At 40.8% G+C, this 18,562-nt stretch overlaps 1 protein-coding gene across 1 annotated transcript in view; it reads left to right on the forward strand.

Moving 5' to 3' along the window:
* SHQ1 (SHQ1, H/ACA ribonucleoprotein assembly factor) overlaps positions 1-18,562 on the forward strand; it is an 88,772-nt gene that overhangs the window by 39,341 nt on the left and 30,869 nt on the right. Inside the window, 1 exon segment of the mRNA XM_068557637.1 lies at positions 12,161-12,281. Coding sequence (XP_068413738.1) covers positions 12,161-12,281 — 121 coding nt within the window.

The raw sequence follows: 18,562 nt of genomic DNA on the forward strand, positions 1-18,562 counted from the left end.
TTAAAATTCTAATGGGGGCCCTGGAATAACACAGCTACCAGGTTTTAAAAAAAAAATTACATTCGTAATAAGTAGCTCAAAGCAGAAATACAGCGGGCAAAAACATAAAGCCAGGAAGATTGGCTGAGCTTTAAGTCACGTAAGACATGTAACCTCCTACAGAGGGGAGCTTCTGCCTTATTTGACTTCTGATTATCGGCTCCTTCTCAATTTCCTGTTGCTCTGAAGTACTTGTAGATTGGTTGATGCGTCCATCTATTTATTCATTCAGTAGGTATTTTGTCAGTACCTACTAAAAAGCTATTTATTATGTACAAAGCGCCCTGTACATATGAAGAGCAGCAGAAAGCTGAATTAGATTCATGTACTGTGTTTGGAAGCACCTGCGTGAGTAGAGGAGCTAAGATGTCCATCACAAATGTAAAATACAGAGTAGGCAGTGGTAAGCACCTTACACGAAATGCCAGCTAAATAGTTCAAAACAGGGAGAGGTGACATTTCATTGGGGATCAGAGAAAACTTCATTTGGGACATGAGATTTGAATTGGGACTTGAAGGATGGGTAGTATTGGACATAGGAGGGTAGGAGAAGTGTTGTAAATATTGTGAGTGCAGGGCATGAGGCAGTTCATAGAGGAGCATGATTTCATCAGTGAAACTTGGGAGTTGATAGGCTCTCTGACCCTGAGATTTGCTCTACAGCCTCTAAAACTAGTTGACAGTTCCTTTCCTACCTGAGTCAGCTGGTCTCCAGAATTGATTTCTCTGCTTCCCTAATATGATCACTTAATTCCCTGCTCCCCAGCCAAGAGATGATAATTCTTTCTGTTTTCTTCTTCATTCTAAATTGTACTTGAACTTTTCATTTCCTAGTCAATTCCCCATCACAATTAAAATGTCTCAAAGAATGGAACAACCGTAGTGCTTTCAGGAAATTTCAGTAGCGTGGAATTCAGATCAAATATTGAAGTACTTTTGGTACCTGCTTTTGCTGACTGCTTACTTGCATACCAGCTAACCTAAGAAAGGAGGGGCTTTGGAGCCCTGAAGCGTGCGAGCTGCAGCTGGAACGTGTGTGGGAAAGAGTAGGACTCTGCTGGGAGGTCCCTGTGTGCCAGTCTTCGGCCTCACTCTCCTGGGTTTCTTCCACCAGGCAAAGCAAATTTCTTTTACTCACACCTCTTCATCAGAGCCTAAATCTGGGTTCCCAGTCTTAAATTGGCACCTTCTTGGTATCTATCTGTATTATTTACCCTCAGAGCATTTGTGGGTTTATACATACACTTTTGTATGGAAGGATGCTGTGTATGCGCATAAACATTAAAGGGAGGAAAATCAAATTCCGATCAACTCCACAGACACTTGTTTCCTCTAAGGATCCTGTTAATCATTAAATATTGTTAATCTCTGAAATGTTTTTAGATTGCTCACGTCGTAATCGCTGGGTTACATTTGTATAAAACATTCTTTGTTCCCTTAAAATACTCCCTAGGGGGCAGCATTTCCTGTATGGTTTACAAATGCCTTTTAATTGCCACAAATGATTAAGATCTTATGGTTATTCTGCTCCAAAAAAATCACTTAAAGTATCTTACGGGTGGGTGATGGCTCAGAATCCACTGCTGATCTCTTAAATATTTACATATATGTGTGTGTGTGTATAGATATATATAGATATATATCTCTCTCTCTCTCTCTCTCTATATATATATATATACACATATATCCAATTTAAATCTACATTGTATTTCCTGTACTATTTATATAAGATTTTTTGTTAATTTCTGCAGTTTCTGAGCTGAGCGGTGTTAAAGAACCCCCAGGAGGTTAGTTACATGGTTTGATATTATGGCTTTTAAAAAAACTTCTATGGTTAGTGCCTCTTTTAATAAATCTAAAGTCAGTTTAGAGATTTTTTTTTATTGATCTGAATTTTTAAGGAAGTAACTGTAAGTTTACTTTCTTTAAGTAAGCAGATAAAGGCAGGAAAATGTATGTATTTAAGACAAATTTGGGAGAACAAAGAGAAAATATTTTATTTACCCTAATGAGTGAAAGTCTTGTTGCATGGTGATACTGAGACCTAGATGAAGTAAGTTGAATAATACTTTATATGTTAAATGGAAATCATGGAAGAATCCTATTTTTGCAAGTTAGGGTTTCTTTAAATAGGGATTAATACTGAAAAATAACAAGCAAGCAGATACTTATTCAACAGACACAAATCAAATCCCTTCTCAGTGCAAGGCATTAAAAGAGAATCAGCAAAGAGTTATGAGACTATATATGACTTGACCTTGGCTCTTGAGTTTATTGTGTAACAGGAATGATAAGACAAAAGATAGTATACAAAATATAAGTATTTGTAATATACAAAGGAGAAAAATCCCTTAAGAAAATACCTTAAAAAAAAAAAAGAAAATACCTTAACTACCACCCACAGGCCAAATCCGTGCTGTATGGCTTGTGAGTTATAAATGCTTTTTACATCTTGAAATGTTGAAGAAAAATCAAAAGGAAAATAGTATTTCATGACACATTTAAATTATATGAACTTCAAATTTTGGTGCCCATAAATAAAGCTTTATTGGAGAACAGTCACCCTCCTTCACTTGGGTACTGTTTATGGCTGCTTTTGTGATACAATGGCAGAGTTGAGTAGTTGCAACAGATTATGTGGCCTGCAAGGGCAAAATATTTACCCTCTGGCTCTTTAGGGAAAAAATGTGCCTCCCCTTGCTATAGGTATACATGAAGTTGACCCTTGAACAACGTGGGTTTGATCGTGGGCAGGTCCACTCCTAGGTGGATTTCTTTCAGTAGGAAATACTGTAGTGCTACACTGTCTGTGGTTGGTTGAATCTGTGGATGGGGTGGAACTGCAGATACAGAGGCTGCCTATAAGTTCCATGCGGATTAATCCCTTCGTTGTTCAAGGGTCAGCTGTGTACGGGATTGGAGGGGAGCCTCTCCAAGTGAGCCAAAGCCTTTGGCTGCCTTCCATTCCAGATAGTAGCCAGTATTGGAGGGGATCCTGTCAGCTGTTCCGTCCTCCCCACGGGATGAGACAGACCTGAGCTAGTTCGTTCTGTTAGAGTAGGTCCTTCAACATTAGGAGAAACAGAGATGCCTACTTGGCCAAGCAGGCGAATGAATGAGGGTGGCAGAGTTGAAGAAACATGGGAGCAGTGAGGCCTGTGTGAACTGGAGACATACATGCTCCATCAGTAGCCTGTTGTTGCCAGGTGGATATGTAGAGTTGCCACCTTTAGGGACTTAAAAAGAAGTAGAAAGTCATGATCTTTAATATAAAATTGCTCAAAAGTTTGAATGTGAACAATGATGTGAAGATTTAATGTGATACTCTAAGAGCCATGGCATGTCTGGGCACCCAGGTCAGCCTGTGTGGGCCATCAGTTTATGATTTCGACTCTAAAGCAAGCTAAGTGCCAGCCTGATTTCTCACACCCTCTTGGTCCTGCCCGTTTCCAGCTGCAGTGAGGCCTTGTACCGGGTCTCTGCTCCTTCCATCGCAGCTTGAGACCCAGTCTCACCCTGGTGTGGGTTCCAAGATGAGGTGGGGAAGGAGGTAGAGGTCCTGCATTCTCTTAAGTGACTATGACCAGGAACCTTAAAAAAGCAAAACAGAACAAAACCCAGATCCCTTACCTCTCTTTCTACTTACTTTTGTATTGCTCCCCTCCTCAGCTTAGCCTGGTCCGGGTGGAGGGGATGAGTCCCAGGATTCCAGTACCATACCTCACTCAGACTCCAAAGGGTGCTTTTGATATGGGGGAGGGGAGGGGCTAGACAGGGCAGAAGCAAACAGCCTGATGCGTGAGGTTCACGGCCCTTATAACTTCATGAATGTGTAGGATTTAGAAAAGAAGTGGAGGAAGGTATTTCCTGAGAAAGCAGAAAGTAAAGAAAATCAGGGAGAGGAAAAGAAAAGAGTTACACGTTAAGAAATGACAAATATTCTGCTTTGTCTGGAAGCCTGGGCTGTGAGGGGAGTTGAAGGAAGAGGCGGGAGTGGTGTGTTGGGGAGCACGGTGGAGAGCCTGCAGTGCTTCCTAAGGAGACTGGGTCTGATTTTTTTTTTTTTATAATTTTTAAAGGTTACGTTCCATTTACAGTTATTACAAAATATTGGCCATATTCCCCGTGTTGTACAATATATCCTTGTAGCTTATTTGATACCTAATAGTTTGTACTTCTTGCTCCCCTACCGCTATCTTGCCCCTCCCCCTTCCCTCTCCCCACTGGTAACCACTAGTTTGTTCTCTCTGTCTGTCAGTGTGTGTCTTTTTTTTGTTGTATTCACTAGTTTGTTGTATTGTTTAGATGTCACATATAAGTGATACCATACAGGATTTGTCTTTCTCTGAGGAGACTAGGTCTTATTTAGTGAGGGACCACTGCAGAGTTTGGCATTGGGGTCTGTGACAGGCCCATGGAGTCAGATTGATCTGGCAGGAACGCCAAGTGTAGAGTCATTGCAGGGGGTGAGATTCGAGGTGTGGAAAATGGAGGAGACCGCCATTCTCAGCTGAAGCCGAGTAGTTTGGGGACAGGTACTGGGTCTGGACTGGGGTGCCAGCAGTGGTGCGGAGGAAGGAGGAGTATGTGGGCACGTGCTTTGCAGGTAGGAGGGTAGGAGCTAGTCAAGGGAGTCCCGGGGCCCTTGATCCCATATGACCTGATGTCCTCCTTCCCTTGTCATCTGTAAAGTGCTTACATGTCCTTGTCTCGCTGAATTCCCACAGCAGTTCTGAAGAATTTCCCCTCTCCATTTACAGACGTGGAAACAGATTCAGATTAAGTACCAAAGAGCTAAGAAATGACACCAAGGGCAAGCAGATTCTGGGCTGTACAACTGTTCCACAGTGCAGGAGTTATAATTGTTGTTTTTACTTTGTAAAGATATTAACTAAGAACTGCACAAGATTATGTATGTGTAGCTTTTTAATGATCTTTCCTTAGCCTTTTAGAATTTTGGGACTAGAATTCTAAGACCTTAATTTCATAATCAAAGTTTTCATGTAACTTTTTAATATAAATTAAACTTACATGTAGATAGAGATATGTAATCGTCTTTACTAGATTCTATTTCCTGTACACTGATTAAAATGTAAAGAAGCGTAACTCAGTTCTCCCAGTATGTAAACCATTCAGCCATCAGCAGACATTCTCAACTGTGATACAGTGAGGGTGTCAAAAGGCTTTGGTTTTTTTCCTTTTACCTTGACCTGGCCAGTATTTCCCATCACCAAAAGGGACTCCTGAGTCTGGTTGGACTGGGTTTGTTTTTCCCCTTTATGAGCCATTTAAGGAATCCAGTTGTCTTTCTTCCTATATGTTTCTTCTCTCTGACTGCATGTACAGTCTTAGTTTTCCCAATTGGAAACTAAGATAATTCCAAAAAAAAAGTCAGAATTTTTCATATTAAGTAATAGCTCCTGGGAAAATGAAGTATAATAGTCTTAATTAAAGCAGCAATGCAAAGAATTTATTTTAAATTGAGCTACCAGGCATTGAGATACATGCTGTATTCATAAGGTGGAATAGTTGAAACAAAATTTTATCCACAGAATTAAGAAGTTTTAGATGCTTATGGATTTTTTTTTTTTTTAAAATTCAGGTCTACATTGCAACTGTTCCAAGAGCTTTTTTCCATGCATGTTCAACTTCTTAACCTTTCTACTTTTATACTTACTGTATGGATGGGATTTTTTTTTTTTTAAATGTTCTACCTTGAACTTGGATGCCTCACTCTTAACTGTCTGAAGAAAAATTAGTCATGCTGCCATTATGTAATTTTGATGACATCCGGCCATGTATTTCTAAACTGACACAACCACTGCTTTGACAGGTGACTTAAAGAGGAGGATAGAGTGGTTGTCCAAGCTGTCCTTTCAAACCAGCAAATCTGGCAGGGATTGTTAGAGCAGAAAAGGCAAAAAGCAGCCTTGGGTTAAATTCATTATTTGAACTTCTGATGGTGTGGTGATAGAAGAAAGTTGGCACAGCTACATCCTTTTCTTGTCAGGGAATAGAAATAAAAAGGGGAGGCAAACCCATTGTATAGCCCACATCTGTCATGACATCATGGCTTAAGTGTACAGATCACAAAGGTGTTACAGCTAGTACGTGTTAACTGAGCAATTTGACCAGGTGCTTTTAAACTTAGGGTCTGTGTGCGCCAGGCTACATTAACAGCCAGCCTTTACTGAACAGGATCCTACAGTTTGCCAGACATTGTTCTAGACCCGGGAAGACAGATGAGAAGCCGTGTTCTTTCCTGTCAAGGAGGTTGCCACACAATGTGATATATTAATAGTGACACTATATATTACGCAGTGGCTGGGAGGCAGACGTACCTATTTTCATCCTGACTGTTGCTTCCCAGCTGTGATCTTGGCCAACTCTTTCATTACATTGAGTCTCAGTTTCCTCATGTATGAAATGAGCAAGAGGTCACCAACCTTAGTAGGGTTAAATGATGCAGTGTATAGAGAGTACTTGGTGCAGCAGAATTGGGTAGCTATTAACTACCGTAAGGGACAGTGTGGCGGGTGTTACGAAACAACTCAAACTGGCTTGGGTCGGGGTTGGGGTTCGGGCGAGTGGGAAGCCAGTTCCCAAGGAAGTATATGCTCATTTTGAGACTTGATGGTAAGTTAGGTTTGGGTAGAGGGTTGTGCATTCCAGGCAGAGGGAACACTTACAAAGTGTATGTTTGCTTCGTATTGATTTTGTTTGTGGCTATACAGATAGTATATGTAATTTTAATAACAAAAAAGAATCTAAAAATTTATTTAGGGCTGTGAATTTGTGCTCAAAATAACAACTATCATGGCTTCTAGTATTTGTTTCTTATTACAGCCCCAAAATGTAAGAGCTTAAATGGCATCTGAGGAAGTTGAGGATAAAAATACTAAACAGACTGAGAAGCTTTCATAAAGTTAAATTTAACGCATGTTTGTGTTAATTGTTAGGGACTGGACTTTATGCTACTTCCTAACAGGGCCCGATATTGAAGCAAATTACCACACTTCGATTCTCTTAACTTGGATTAATTTGACACAGTTCTTCTGTCATCTCTTTTTATGGTCAAATGATCTCTGAAAATTAATGTTAAGAATAATTCATGAATTACCCCTTCTGATAATGTGGTATCATCAAAAATCCCAGAATTCTAGCCAGATATCTACTAAGTTACGCATTTTAGGATGATAGCCCTGTTGGCTTTCATTTTGAGATGATTTTACAAATGAAGACCAAGCAGTGCTTTCCTCCAGGTGTTTTGAATAACCACCTCTTTTTCCTTTACTCTTTTTGGCTTCTTGTCTTGTATGGCTCAAACTTTCAAGGACAGAAATAGATACCCTGAAAACCACAGCCATATCATTGCTATAATGTACCAAGAGTTGAAAAGAAATTCAGCTCTTGCTATATAGAGTTAGCAGTTTATATTATTTTTTTTCTATGCTGGCTTTTAGCCAGTGAAAACATCCACTATCCTTTTAATCTCCTAGAGATGGGAGCCATTTCTTAAGAGCCTTCAACCATGAGCTGGTCTGTTAGTGAGCGATTATGGCCAAACCTCGTCGGCTAATAGGAAGATTTCAAATAGCCAGTGGATTCTAATTTAGAACAGCTCAATCTTGTCTCTGGTTTAAGATATATTAACCTGAGATGTCGCATCTGTCCAGAACAGGAAAGCACATTGTTCTTAGTTTACGTTCCCTTTAAAGAAAAGCTGGAGAATGCGTAGCCAGACTGTGTTAAATACTGTTTACTGCCTACCTGCTTGTTACTATCATCCTTTTTTTTTTTTATGTTATTATGTTTCTCTGTTGTCATTAGACAGTCATTTTCCCTAAGGTAAAACATTCATGGCACTTGTCATTTATATGCCAGGTTACTAGTTTTAAACTGCCTTCACTGGTTTTAGACTCTCTTGGAGAGATCTTGGTGTCAGAAGTCTTTGCTCCATGGATAGGGTTGGCTTAAATGAGGACGAGATTGAGCATAGAGAATCCCTAACTCTTTGGAGAGGCCTGTTATTGCATCTCTGTGGTGAAAATAGTTACCATGGTTACTGTGCAAGGTACCTGCTTTTTCCTGCTCTGGACCAGGCAGTGAGCTGGCAAAAAACGGTCACTTTCCTGCAGTGCCTTTGAGCAGAAATGATTCTCTCGGATTTAGGCCTGAGCAGTTTTTTAGGCGCATAGGATGTGTGATGAGCCCATGACTGGATAAAGCCCCACAGGAGGCAGGTACACTGAGTCCCCTTCTAACCACTGGCTGTGTGACAGCCTGGAGGAGGGCCAGCTCTTTCCTTTGCTGATAGCTGTTGGATAAGTGGTTGGCAACCTGAGAGAAGGAGCAGTCAGTGCAAGAGAGATGTTAAAAAAAGAAAAAAAAAAAAGCTGCATGCTTCCTGAGCTTCTTGGCTGTAATGTAATCATCTATTGATGCTGTAATCATCTAAGGTGATTTAGTGGGAACACACGAGGTCAAGTATGGCCTTGGGGTAACAGTACACAATGTTGGGGGCAGGATGGTTTTAATGTACTTTTTGTTCTAGAGTGTCAGCTGCTGGGAGCCTAGTTTTCTTTTACCTTATTTGTCACATAGCACACTGTGAAAATAGTTTGAGAATGAAAACACAAGCTTTTGAAGAATGTGTAACTTTCTCTTTCAAAACTGCCTCGCATGTGATTTTCTAGAATCACCTGATCTAAGTATTGCTTCTCAGTTGTGCAAAAATACAAGGTAAAGAAGATTGAAATAGGAATTTAAAAATTTTAACATTCGTCAGTGTTTCAAGGGTTAGCTATGTAGTCAGGAATGTCTGACTTTCTGTTAAATAAATAAATGTTTATTGTGGAGAATTTTGAAAATAGGGGAAAGTCTAAAGAAGAATAACTGTAATCCCATGTGTGAAACAATGCCTGGCACACATTAGGTGCTCACACATTTGTTCAGTGACTATAGAGACGAATACTATTAATATCATTTGGGGGTATTTATGTTTAAGAGTTTTTTCCATGTGTATTTGTCTTTTTTTTTGTTTGTTTTAAGAAAATAGGGATCAAAACATGTAAGTACAATGCAGCTTCACTTTAAATTTTAAAAATTGATTACTTTGGGTGTTGCTATTATTATTGTTGTTGTTATTTTGTGATAACTGGAAGATTTCAACTTGCCTGTGGCCCTTAGCAAGGGACAACCTCACTTTAGGCATGTCTGCAAAACGAAACTAGGAATTTTTTTTTTTAATTTGAAGATTTAATTGGCTTTATTCAGTGATTCATGAATCGGGCAGCATCCCATCTAGCAAGTGTCAATAGAAAAGAGCTCCTCTAATTTCATTAGGTAACGGTTGCAATGGGTTCTCATTAAATATGTGACCTTAATTCCACACTCCTTTTCAGAAAACTCTCTGGCGTGTAGGGTCTTCTGTCGCTGCTGCGCACACCTGCCTTTAGGTGTTGTCCCCGCGGTCCTGCCTGATTGCGTTCATCTCCTCCTCTTTGTCACAGCCTGGCTTCTCCCAAGCTCGCCCGTGTACTCCCTTTGTTCTTCTCCTGGAACCTTCTGCTACACCTAAATGGTCTTTTTTCTGTTGTGCCACCAACCTACCCTGTTTTAAGTCCCACTCTGCTCCTTTTCACACCGCCCTCCAAGCTGGCATACCTACCCCTTTTCTTCACTTACTGAATTATTTGCTGTGAGGCCCAGCTCCAAGTCCTGCATTTTCTATTAACCCGCTTCTGTTAGTAAGGCATGTCCTCGAGAGGCAGTATTCAGGGGCATCACGCTGTAGAGGAGCTTATACGAGCTTCAAGTGAATAGTTTATTTTTTGGGTAAAGACCTATGGCTGACTTTTAAAACTTTAAGTTAGTAGTTGTCATAAACCCCCCGTCCCCCTCCCCACAAACAAGCGAGAGAGAGAGAGAGAGAGAAAGTAAGAAATTGGCATATGCTTGCCCTGATATTTTTTCTCTGTTGCAATTTAAACTGTTCCAAAAATTCTCACAGTTTAGTTAGTTCTCCCTTGATTCTTTTCTGTTTGGATAACACGGCTAACTTGGTTTCATCATTTTGTGAGTTTTGATTGTATTCTCTCCTCCTGTCATCAGACTCTGCCTTCTAGGCCTGGGGGGGTTGGGGGGATCCCCACTCATCATTAGATGTAGTTGCCCTGGTCCACTTTGATAAGACACAAAGACCTTGACTTAACCAAGTGTAGTTTTAGGCCTTCTAAGTATTTCTTCTAACCCATTGAGCAATGGAGCGTTTATTGACATTCCTCCCCTCTGCGTATGAGGAAGCCACATAGTGAAAATTTTTGAAAAAACATGGCCCCTGTTTTGAACTTACTACCTGCTTAACTCAAATAATAAAAACGTGATGTAGACCGAATGGCCCAAGAACACATGGGTAGCATAGCGGGTAGCTTCTGGAGCCAGTAAATTCAGAATTTGGATCCTGGGCCCTCCACTCAATGGCACTGTATCTTAACAGTCCTTGAGCCTCAGTTTCTCCTTCTGTGAAGTGAGCAAAGGAGGTTATGAGGAGAATCAGCCGAGTTTCCTTTCCACTTCTCTCCTTTGCAGGGTTTACTAAGAGCTCTGACAATTAGGGAAGTCAGTCCGGGCTTCCTGCAGGATGAAGACTTGAGCTGGGCCGTGAAGGCAGACTAGGATCCTGCTAGGTGCAACAGAGAGGAAAAGACCTTCCAGGTGTGGGGAAGCAGTTGAGCAATGGGCCACGGACAAGTCCACAGAGCCTTGAAAGCAAGCGCAGGGAGGGCCCTTGATGAAAGCAGTGCATCAAAATGCATGTCAGAGGGCTCGGCGGGAGAGAGTCCGAGGGACGCGGAAGAATTTATAACCTTGGCATGAGTGAGGATGGGTGGTCGGGGAGTGGTGGGGAAAGGGCAGCTACAAGAGGCATTTGCAGAGAAAAATCATCAGGGCTTGGTGTGTGAGGCTAGGGGATGGAAGACATTGTGAGGGTTTAAGCAGGTGATTACTGTGTCATTCATTCATCCTTAAAATACTTAAATTGAAAATGTACTGCTACAAGGTTCTGTTCTAGGTATTGGGGATTAATGACTAAATAAAACAGAAGTCCCTGCTCTTATGAAGCTCACTTTCTAGTGTTAATTGTGTTAAAAATTTAGTGGCAGCAATTTTGGCATCTTGCGATGTCATTAGGTAGCTCATGATCCTTTTATCATATCTAAAAGTCAAGTGGGAAATGTCGATGAAAGCACATCCAGTGTCTTCACGAAATCAATATACAGTATTTTCACGTTTTAGGACTATAACGATAAGAATAAAACAGTGAAACTGAAAATGCCGTATTTCACAGATCTAAGGAAGTGGTACTATTGTAGATTTAGTAATTTGCCTTATGGTTAATAAATTTCAGGGACTGTCTTGAAGTTTGGAACACCTAGGGAATTGTTGTTGAGTTGTGCGATTCCTTTTGTAGGCTTGGGTTTGGATTAAAATTAGGTTCATTTAACAACCAGGAGGAAGTAATTAGGTTGAACAAGACTTCAGTATTTGATGGCTTTTTTTCCAAGTGATTTTGTCAGCTTGTTTTTGAAGTAAGGCTATGATATTTTAGTTTTCAGTCTGAGTTTTCTTCAGTTCTTCAAGGTGAAAAAATTTAAGTTCGTACTAGATAATTCCTTGACAAAAGATGTTGATGTAAGAAATAGAGACATTTGAAAACTAAAATATAATTTTCCATGGTATTTTGAAAGCTTGAATTAGAAGAACATTATCTAATTAAAGTTATGATGCATTTAAATACTCATTTACTTAGGAAACTTCTCTCCCTGTCATTTAATGTACCTACTCATGTTTTATGTTATTTTTAAGGTAACCAGAATTAATCAGCTATAACAATAGAGTATAAAGATTTTTTCGTAATTCTTAAGGAATAAAGAGGTTTGGACTTAATAGTACTGATACGATTTCTTGCAATAAAAGAATGTGAAAAATATTCAAAAAATGATTAAAACTCTGAGCTGCCATAAATATATTACCCCTCAGTGTGTGAATTTCTCAGTTAAAAAAAAAAATCAGATGTTTTTCCTTGAGGATGATTTGATTTTTTTTCAATTTCCTTCAGGTAAAAGTGCAGTTTTAAAGTGTCTACTGGACATTCACAAAATTTTTCAGGAAAATGACCCAGCTTACATTCTAAACGATCTCTACATCTCAGACTACTGTGTGTGGATTCAGAAAGCCAAGTAAGTTTTCAGTTACGAATTTTACATGCTCCCATTTCCGGAACACCTACTTACCCGGGAGGAAGAAAATGAAATAACCTGGAGGATAAGTTTTAATCAGGGACAAACCCGTACAGCTGCCAAACACTTGAGAAGTCCTGGGTCAGCACGGGACACTTGGTGAAGTTGCTTAGGGAGGAGGTGCAGATGACAAAAAGGTTAATTTTCCTAGAAAAAAATTGGTACCGCCTGGAAAATATGCGTTAAAACCGACAGTTGTGACTCTTCATTGTTACGCTATTGACTGTCCTCAGTGAAACCTCAAGACGGGTCTATCTGAACCTGTGTCTGTGGTTTAATTACAGTGGGGTGTGAATGTGAGTGTGTGTGCAGGCATATGTGTAAACATCACAGGATACAAACCTAATCAAATCTAATCACAACGAGAGCTGTGCCCTCTTTGGTTAATCACTGGCTTACGGAATCCTTTATTCAGAGTAGAAGAACGAAAGTCTTCAGAGCCTAATAAAATGCATCTAAGGGTCTGAACATTTACAAATGGCCTCCTTGAACTTGGTATGTAAAAAATTTTTTAATTGTTTGCCATTGCCTCACTCAAGGAAGCATATCAAGTTTAAAAATGCAGTGAATTTTCATCTGTGAAGGGTGTTCTATAGACCTGATTCTTATCAGATGTGCCCAAAATATCCATTTTAGTAGCAAGAGACTGTTAATGGAGAACATACAAAGAGAGCCTTTGATTGGAATAATTCTTAGGTGCTGTAGAAAAAGATGGCACAACATCATTTGTGACTTAGAAGAAAAATGATCATGATATTTTTACTGTTAGTGTGATTGGTAAATGCTTTAGGATGGCATTTAATGCCTGTTTTGAGTGAACCATTATATAGAATTTATTTTTGATTTCTGTTCATGGGGAAGCAATTATATTGCAGAGTGAAATAAGAAAAAAACTTGAGGCTCTACCTGTTGTAAGCAAAGTGCTTAGGGACTGCTCAAGATATCGCCAATAACATACAGCAGGTGGTGTCAGCATTCGAGTTGGAAATCTAGATTTCACCAGATGGAAAATTGCATCTTTAGTTAACCCTGAGGTCATGATGGTATGTCATCACTTCATTTGATCCTCCTGCTAATTGAGCTTATCGAGTACCCTGCTGCCATTTCCTGTTGTTTTCATAATAAAATTAAATTGAAATAGCCTATTTGTGAGGGTTTAGGTTTTTCTTTTTTCTTTCAGGGTGAGGATTTTATAAGCATGTAATGAGCATCGACGTTTGTGCTAGGATCCCATTTCTGTGAGTGCCTCCTTGCTCTCTTTGTGGCATTCTTTATTGACTAGAGAGAAGATCATATTTCATTGAACTAGAAGGGTATACGCCCTCAAGTTGATGTGGGGATTAATAGGACTTTTTTTCACTTAAAACATTTTTTTCCCCTAGGTTTTAAGTTGCAGGAAATGAAATGACCTTCTTAGGTTTCTGGTCATTGTTATGATAATAGTAATTTTTAAAAAGATGTTAATGTATTGCGAGCAAGGTAGAAGAGAGAAACCAGCAGGAACTCTTCAAATTACTTTGGAAAAAAAATTTTCACCTTTACCAATTAGACTGTAACTTTCCTATCCCTAAATAAGCAGTGTTGTTTTCACTTTGTGTGTTAAGTTTTAACTCTAGTCTAGCCCAGCTGTTTTCCCCTCCCCCTTGAAGTAAGAGAACCTAATTTTAATTAAATTTTCTAATTTTATTCTTAATTTTTCAAGCACAGCATAATTGAACTTCCCAGTATCCTCTTTACTGTGAACTTTCTTGGCTCTGAATTAATAATACTGTGGTGAATGTCCATAATTTCCATAATTAATTTCTTCCTTGCTTTTCACCTTCTATTTTATTTCTTTCCCATTACAGTTTCTTAGTGAAATCTAGCACCTTATTTTTATGTATTAAAATAGTTCTGCATTTTTCTTAGTCTCTCTTTGATGTTTTTGATTATAATAATAATGACTGTGTGAAATTTTATTTGAAATACCAGGCAAGTGCTAAATTCTGACTAGCATTCCATTTTTACAGTCAGACATTTACTTTGGCAAAAACTTACTGGAATATGGGTAGCAAAGTCATTCTTATACTGAATTAATGAAGTTAGGGCAACAACTGTGGTAAGTTTTGCTTTAGTGCTTCGTAATTAGTTTTCCTTGTGATATGTGTCTTGTAGAGCACATTTGCAGAGCTTCAAAACTGAAGCTCCTGCATTTTTGAGTTATGGACTCTGCACATTATTTTTCTGAAAAGGAACGCTTCCTGCCATCCTTCGCTGTAAGCTTCATTGGAAGTTTCGAGTGTGGTGGCCCCTGCAGCAAATACACCCTGGGTGGCAGCATGCAGAGTGGTTTGCTTGAGGTCATATAGCTTATAAGAGATAGGTCTGTGACAGTCTCAGGTCTTCTGGCTCCAGATTTCATGTTTTTCCAGATATACCACCTAGACAAGCCGTTGTCTTTGCCCATGGTATGGGGGGCGGGGGGAGGCGGTGTGCGGGGAGCCCTCCCTGTAGAGCGCTTTTCCTATAGGAAGAGGGATTAAGGATTTATCTGTCTTCCTCCGGGATATTCCCATAGCACTTGGTTTAGAGATCACTTAGGCACATGTCCTGTCTGCCTCACATTGGGCATACCTCTTTCTCCCTCTGAAATTTTAAAGTCCATGTGAATGAGCACCTATCTGGGCCCATTACAGTCCCTTGTGAGCACAGTAAATTTTAGTTGAATTGAATGGTATCTAGTAGAGCCAGTTGAAGGAGCATTTCATTTTTTTCTTTTTGAACCAAACTGTAAATTAGCTCTAACTTATTTTTATTGACATTTTTAGCTACATTCAGTAAAAGACTTCACCCTTCCCCTCATTTCTTTTCCGGCGGGCTGCACTCACCAGTAGCATTGGTAGTTCTGACCTACTGAAAGTTTAGCGTTTTACACCCTTTGGTTTAAGCTGGGGTGGAAAAGCTTGTCCTGTAAAATATGTTCCAGTCCTGCGTCTCATGGACCGTAAGACCTTAGCAAGTCACTCCATCACTTCATCTAATGCACCCAGTGTTAGTATTTTAGTATTTTCTCTATTTTCCAGTGCATTTTTTTTAAACGTTTCTTTAATTAATTTATTTATTTATATTTATTTTTGGCTGTGTTGGGTCTTCGTTTCTGTGTGAGGGCTTTCTCCAGTTGCGGCGAGCGGGGGCCACTCTTCATTGCGGTGCGCGGGCCTCTCTCTGTCGCGGCCTCTCTTGTTGCGGAGCACAGGCTCCAGACGCGCAGGCTCAGTAGTTGTGGCTCACGGGCCTAGTTGCTCCGTGGCATGTGGGATCTTCCCAGACCAGGGCTCGAACCCGTGTCCCCTGCATTGGCAGGCAGATTCTTAACCACTGCGCCACCAGGGAAGCCCTCCAGTGCATTTTTAAACCAGTGGAAATAATACTGCACGTATCATTTTGTAACGTGTTTATTTATTTATTTATTTATTTATTTTTGGCTGTGTTGGGTCTTTGTTGCTGTGCGCGGGCTTTCTCTAGTTGCGGCGAGCAGGGGCTACTCTTCGTTGCGGTGCACGGGCTTCTCATTGCGGTGGCTTCTCTTGTTGCAGAGCACGGGCTCTAGGTGCGCGGGCTTCAGTAGTTGTGGCTCACGGGCTCTAGAGCGCAGGCCCAGTAATCGTGGCGCACGGCCTTAGTTGCTCCGCGGCATGTGGGATCTTCCCGGACCAGGGCTCGAACCCGTGTCCCCTGCATTGGCAGGCAGATTCTTAACCACTGCGCCACCAGGGAAGTCCTGTAACGTGTTTAATACTTATAATAGTACCCTATAAATCATTTTCCTTTATAGCATAATATCCATAGCATAGTATTTTTAAAAAATAACTAGTTGGTTCCTCATTATACAAGAAGTGCACGCCCACTGAAGAAAACTTGATACTTTATGGTTTTAATGCATGGTGTAATTTGAAATGACACGGGATAGAATATGGTGTTATTTTGTTTTTCTGCGTGGAAAATTTTTGGTTGTCAATTTTTTTTTAAAAGAAATTAAGATCTAAAATCCCAGCTAACCTTAGTACAAATCTGAGCTTGTCATGAAGGTTCTGTATCTTTGTGTTCTCTAGTGTAGTTTTTTAAGGTAGGTACTTATGGGGGAAAAAGAAAATGTATGTCTTTGAAACACTGAACCTTTTTACATTGAACTGATAGATGGTTTACTGTGATTAATACTCTCCGTGCGTTTGTTTTTTCGCATTCTTTCCCCCGCCCCCCCCAAAATGAAATCTTACTTTGCAACCCTTTGGACATTAATGTGCAAAGTTTGTAGAGGGAAACAACTCCATCACTTAATAGTTTTGTTTTATTTGATAAATCCTGGACCTCAGTTTCCTCAATTGTGAACAAACCCGAGCCATTTCTGCACTGAAATCTTAAAATTTTAGAAAACTTAGGACCTTATCGTTGCTTCATACTGCTTTGCTTCCTCTGTGTATGTGCTTTGGTAGGGGATAGGGTTATGTTCCTGAGAACAGTGTAGATCTCTTCCTTTTGGCTTTCTCTTGTTCCTGGTTTATCTGTCAAAAGCCGTGGGAGTGGGGGTCACTCATATGCAGAGGTAAAACATCAGCACTGAATGTAGAAACGGAATTATTTTATTTTTTCAACCACTAATTATTGAGCCCTACTCTATGCCAGGTACTGAGATAGGTGGTGGGGATACTCCGGTGAACAAGGGACACAACACCTTGAAGCTGATCTTCTTGTGGGGAACGTAGATAGAAGGAAAATGTTATGCCGTAGCCTGATAGCAGCAGCTACAGTGGGGAAGTATGGGCGCTATGCGAGCACCTAGGAGGCCATATGCCTAGTCTTGGGGTATAGGAAACGACTTCCGGAAGGAAGAGTTGAAGCTGAGAGCCGAAAGGTCAGGAAGGGGTGGTTGGATGCAGATGGGGAAGCAGGGGTGGAGGGCATTTCAGACAACAGGGACGGAGGAATGTGGCCCTTTTAAAGAACTTGAAAGCTCAGAACGGTTGGATCTTGGTACAGGAATGAGAGGAAAGAAATGAGGCTGGAGAGTTCTTGTAGATCCTTGGCCACATGAAGATGTTTGAGGTTTGTCCTGGGAGAGTGTGGAGCAGCTGAAGAGTTTAAGCGATGGAGTGTCTGTGTGAGCGACACAGTGAGATTTAGATTCCGTGAAGATCCATCAGGTTACATTGTGGGGAATGAATTGGGGTGAGGGCAGAGCTCAGACTCCAGGCTGAAAGGCTAGTTAGGAGGTGAGTGATCCAGGCAAAAGGCAGCTGTAGCCTGAGGCAGAGCAGTGAGAGTGGGGAAGGAGACACGTGGTCAGGTTTAATGGGTAGATGAGACAGGACTGAATAAGGATTGGATCTCAGGGGAGAGTGAGAAGGGGGGCAGTCAAAGATGAGGTCTGGATTTTGACTTGGGCCAGTTAACTGGGCCGTCGGAGGTGCATTTGCTGAAATTAAATCATACTGGAGGGGGGTAGGTTGGAAGAGAAGTGAGAGGGAGGGAAGACGAGGAGTTCGGTTTTAGAAATGTTGATTAGAGGTCTCTAAGGAGTATCCATAAAGAAAGAGTCGGGAACATTTGGATCACAGCTGGAAAAGATGTATAGAGAAGAGTTGGACAAAGAAGGGTTATGAATTAATAGCAAAACATAAAAAATGGTATCTGGTTGTACAGTACTGTTACACATATGAGTATAATAATAATCAGGAGTGGATGCATTCCAGGCTGGGAAAATAGCATCATGCAGAGGAGTAGACAAGTCAAACATGTAAGGAACGTGGAGAACACATTTCCTGGTTGTAGCTCCAGTGGCTTAGAAGGGCAAGAATGGACGTGAGGCGCTTTAGCATTTGGATCACAGTTTTATCTGTCCTTTAGTTTCCCTTTATTATTAAATAAGAGAGTCTGCAGTTAGCCTGAGGTCATGATGTTTTAGTAACAGGGCCAGATCTGAAACGCTTATTTCTCCCTTCGGTGTGCTGGAGACTGTCGTGGTATTTTTGACTTAGAAATCACTTGGTGGGCTTCCCTGGTGGCACAGTGGTTAAGAGTCCGCCTGCCAATGCAGGGGACATGGATTTGAGCCCTGGTCCAGGAGGATCCCACATGCCGCGGAGCAACTAAGCCTGTGCGCCACAGCTACTGAGCCTGTGCTCTGGAGCCCGTGAGCCACAACTACTGAACCCACGTGCCACAACTACTGAAGCCCGCTCACC

Source organism: Eschrichtius robustus, chromosome 12 (assembly GCF_028021215.1).
Source record: "Eschrichtius robustus isolate mEscRob2 chromosome 12, mEscRob2.pri, whole genome shotgun sequence".
NCBI classification, from domain to species: Eukaryota; Metazoa; Chordata; class Mammalia; order Artiodactyla; family Eschrichtiidae; genus Eschrichtius; species Eschrichtius robustus.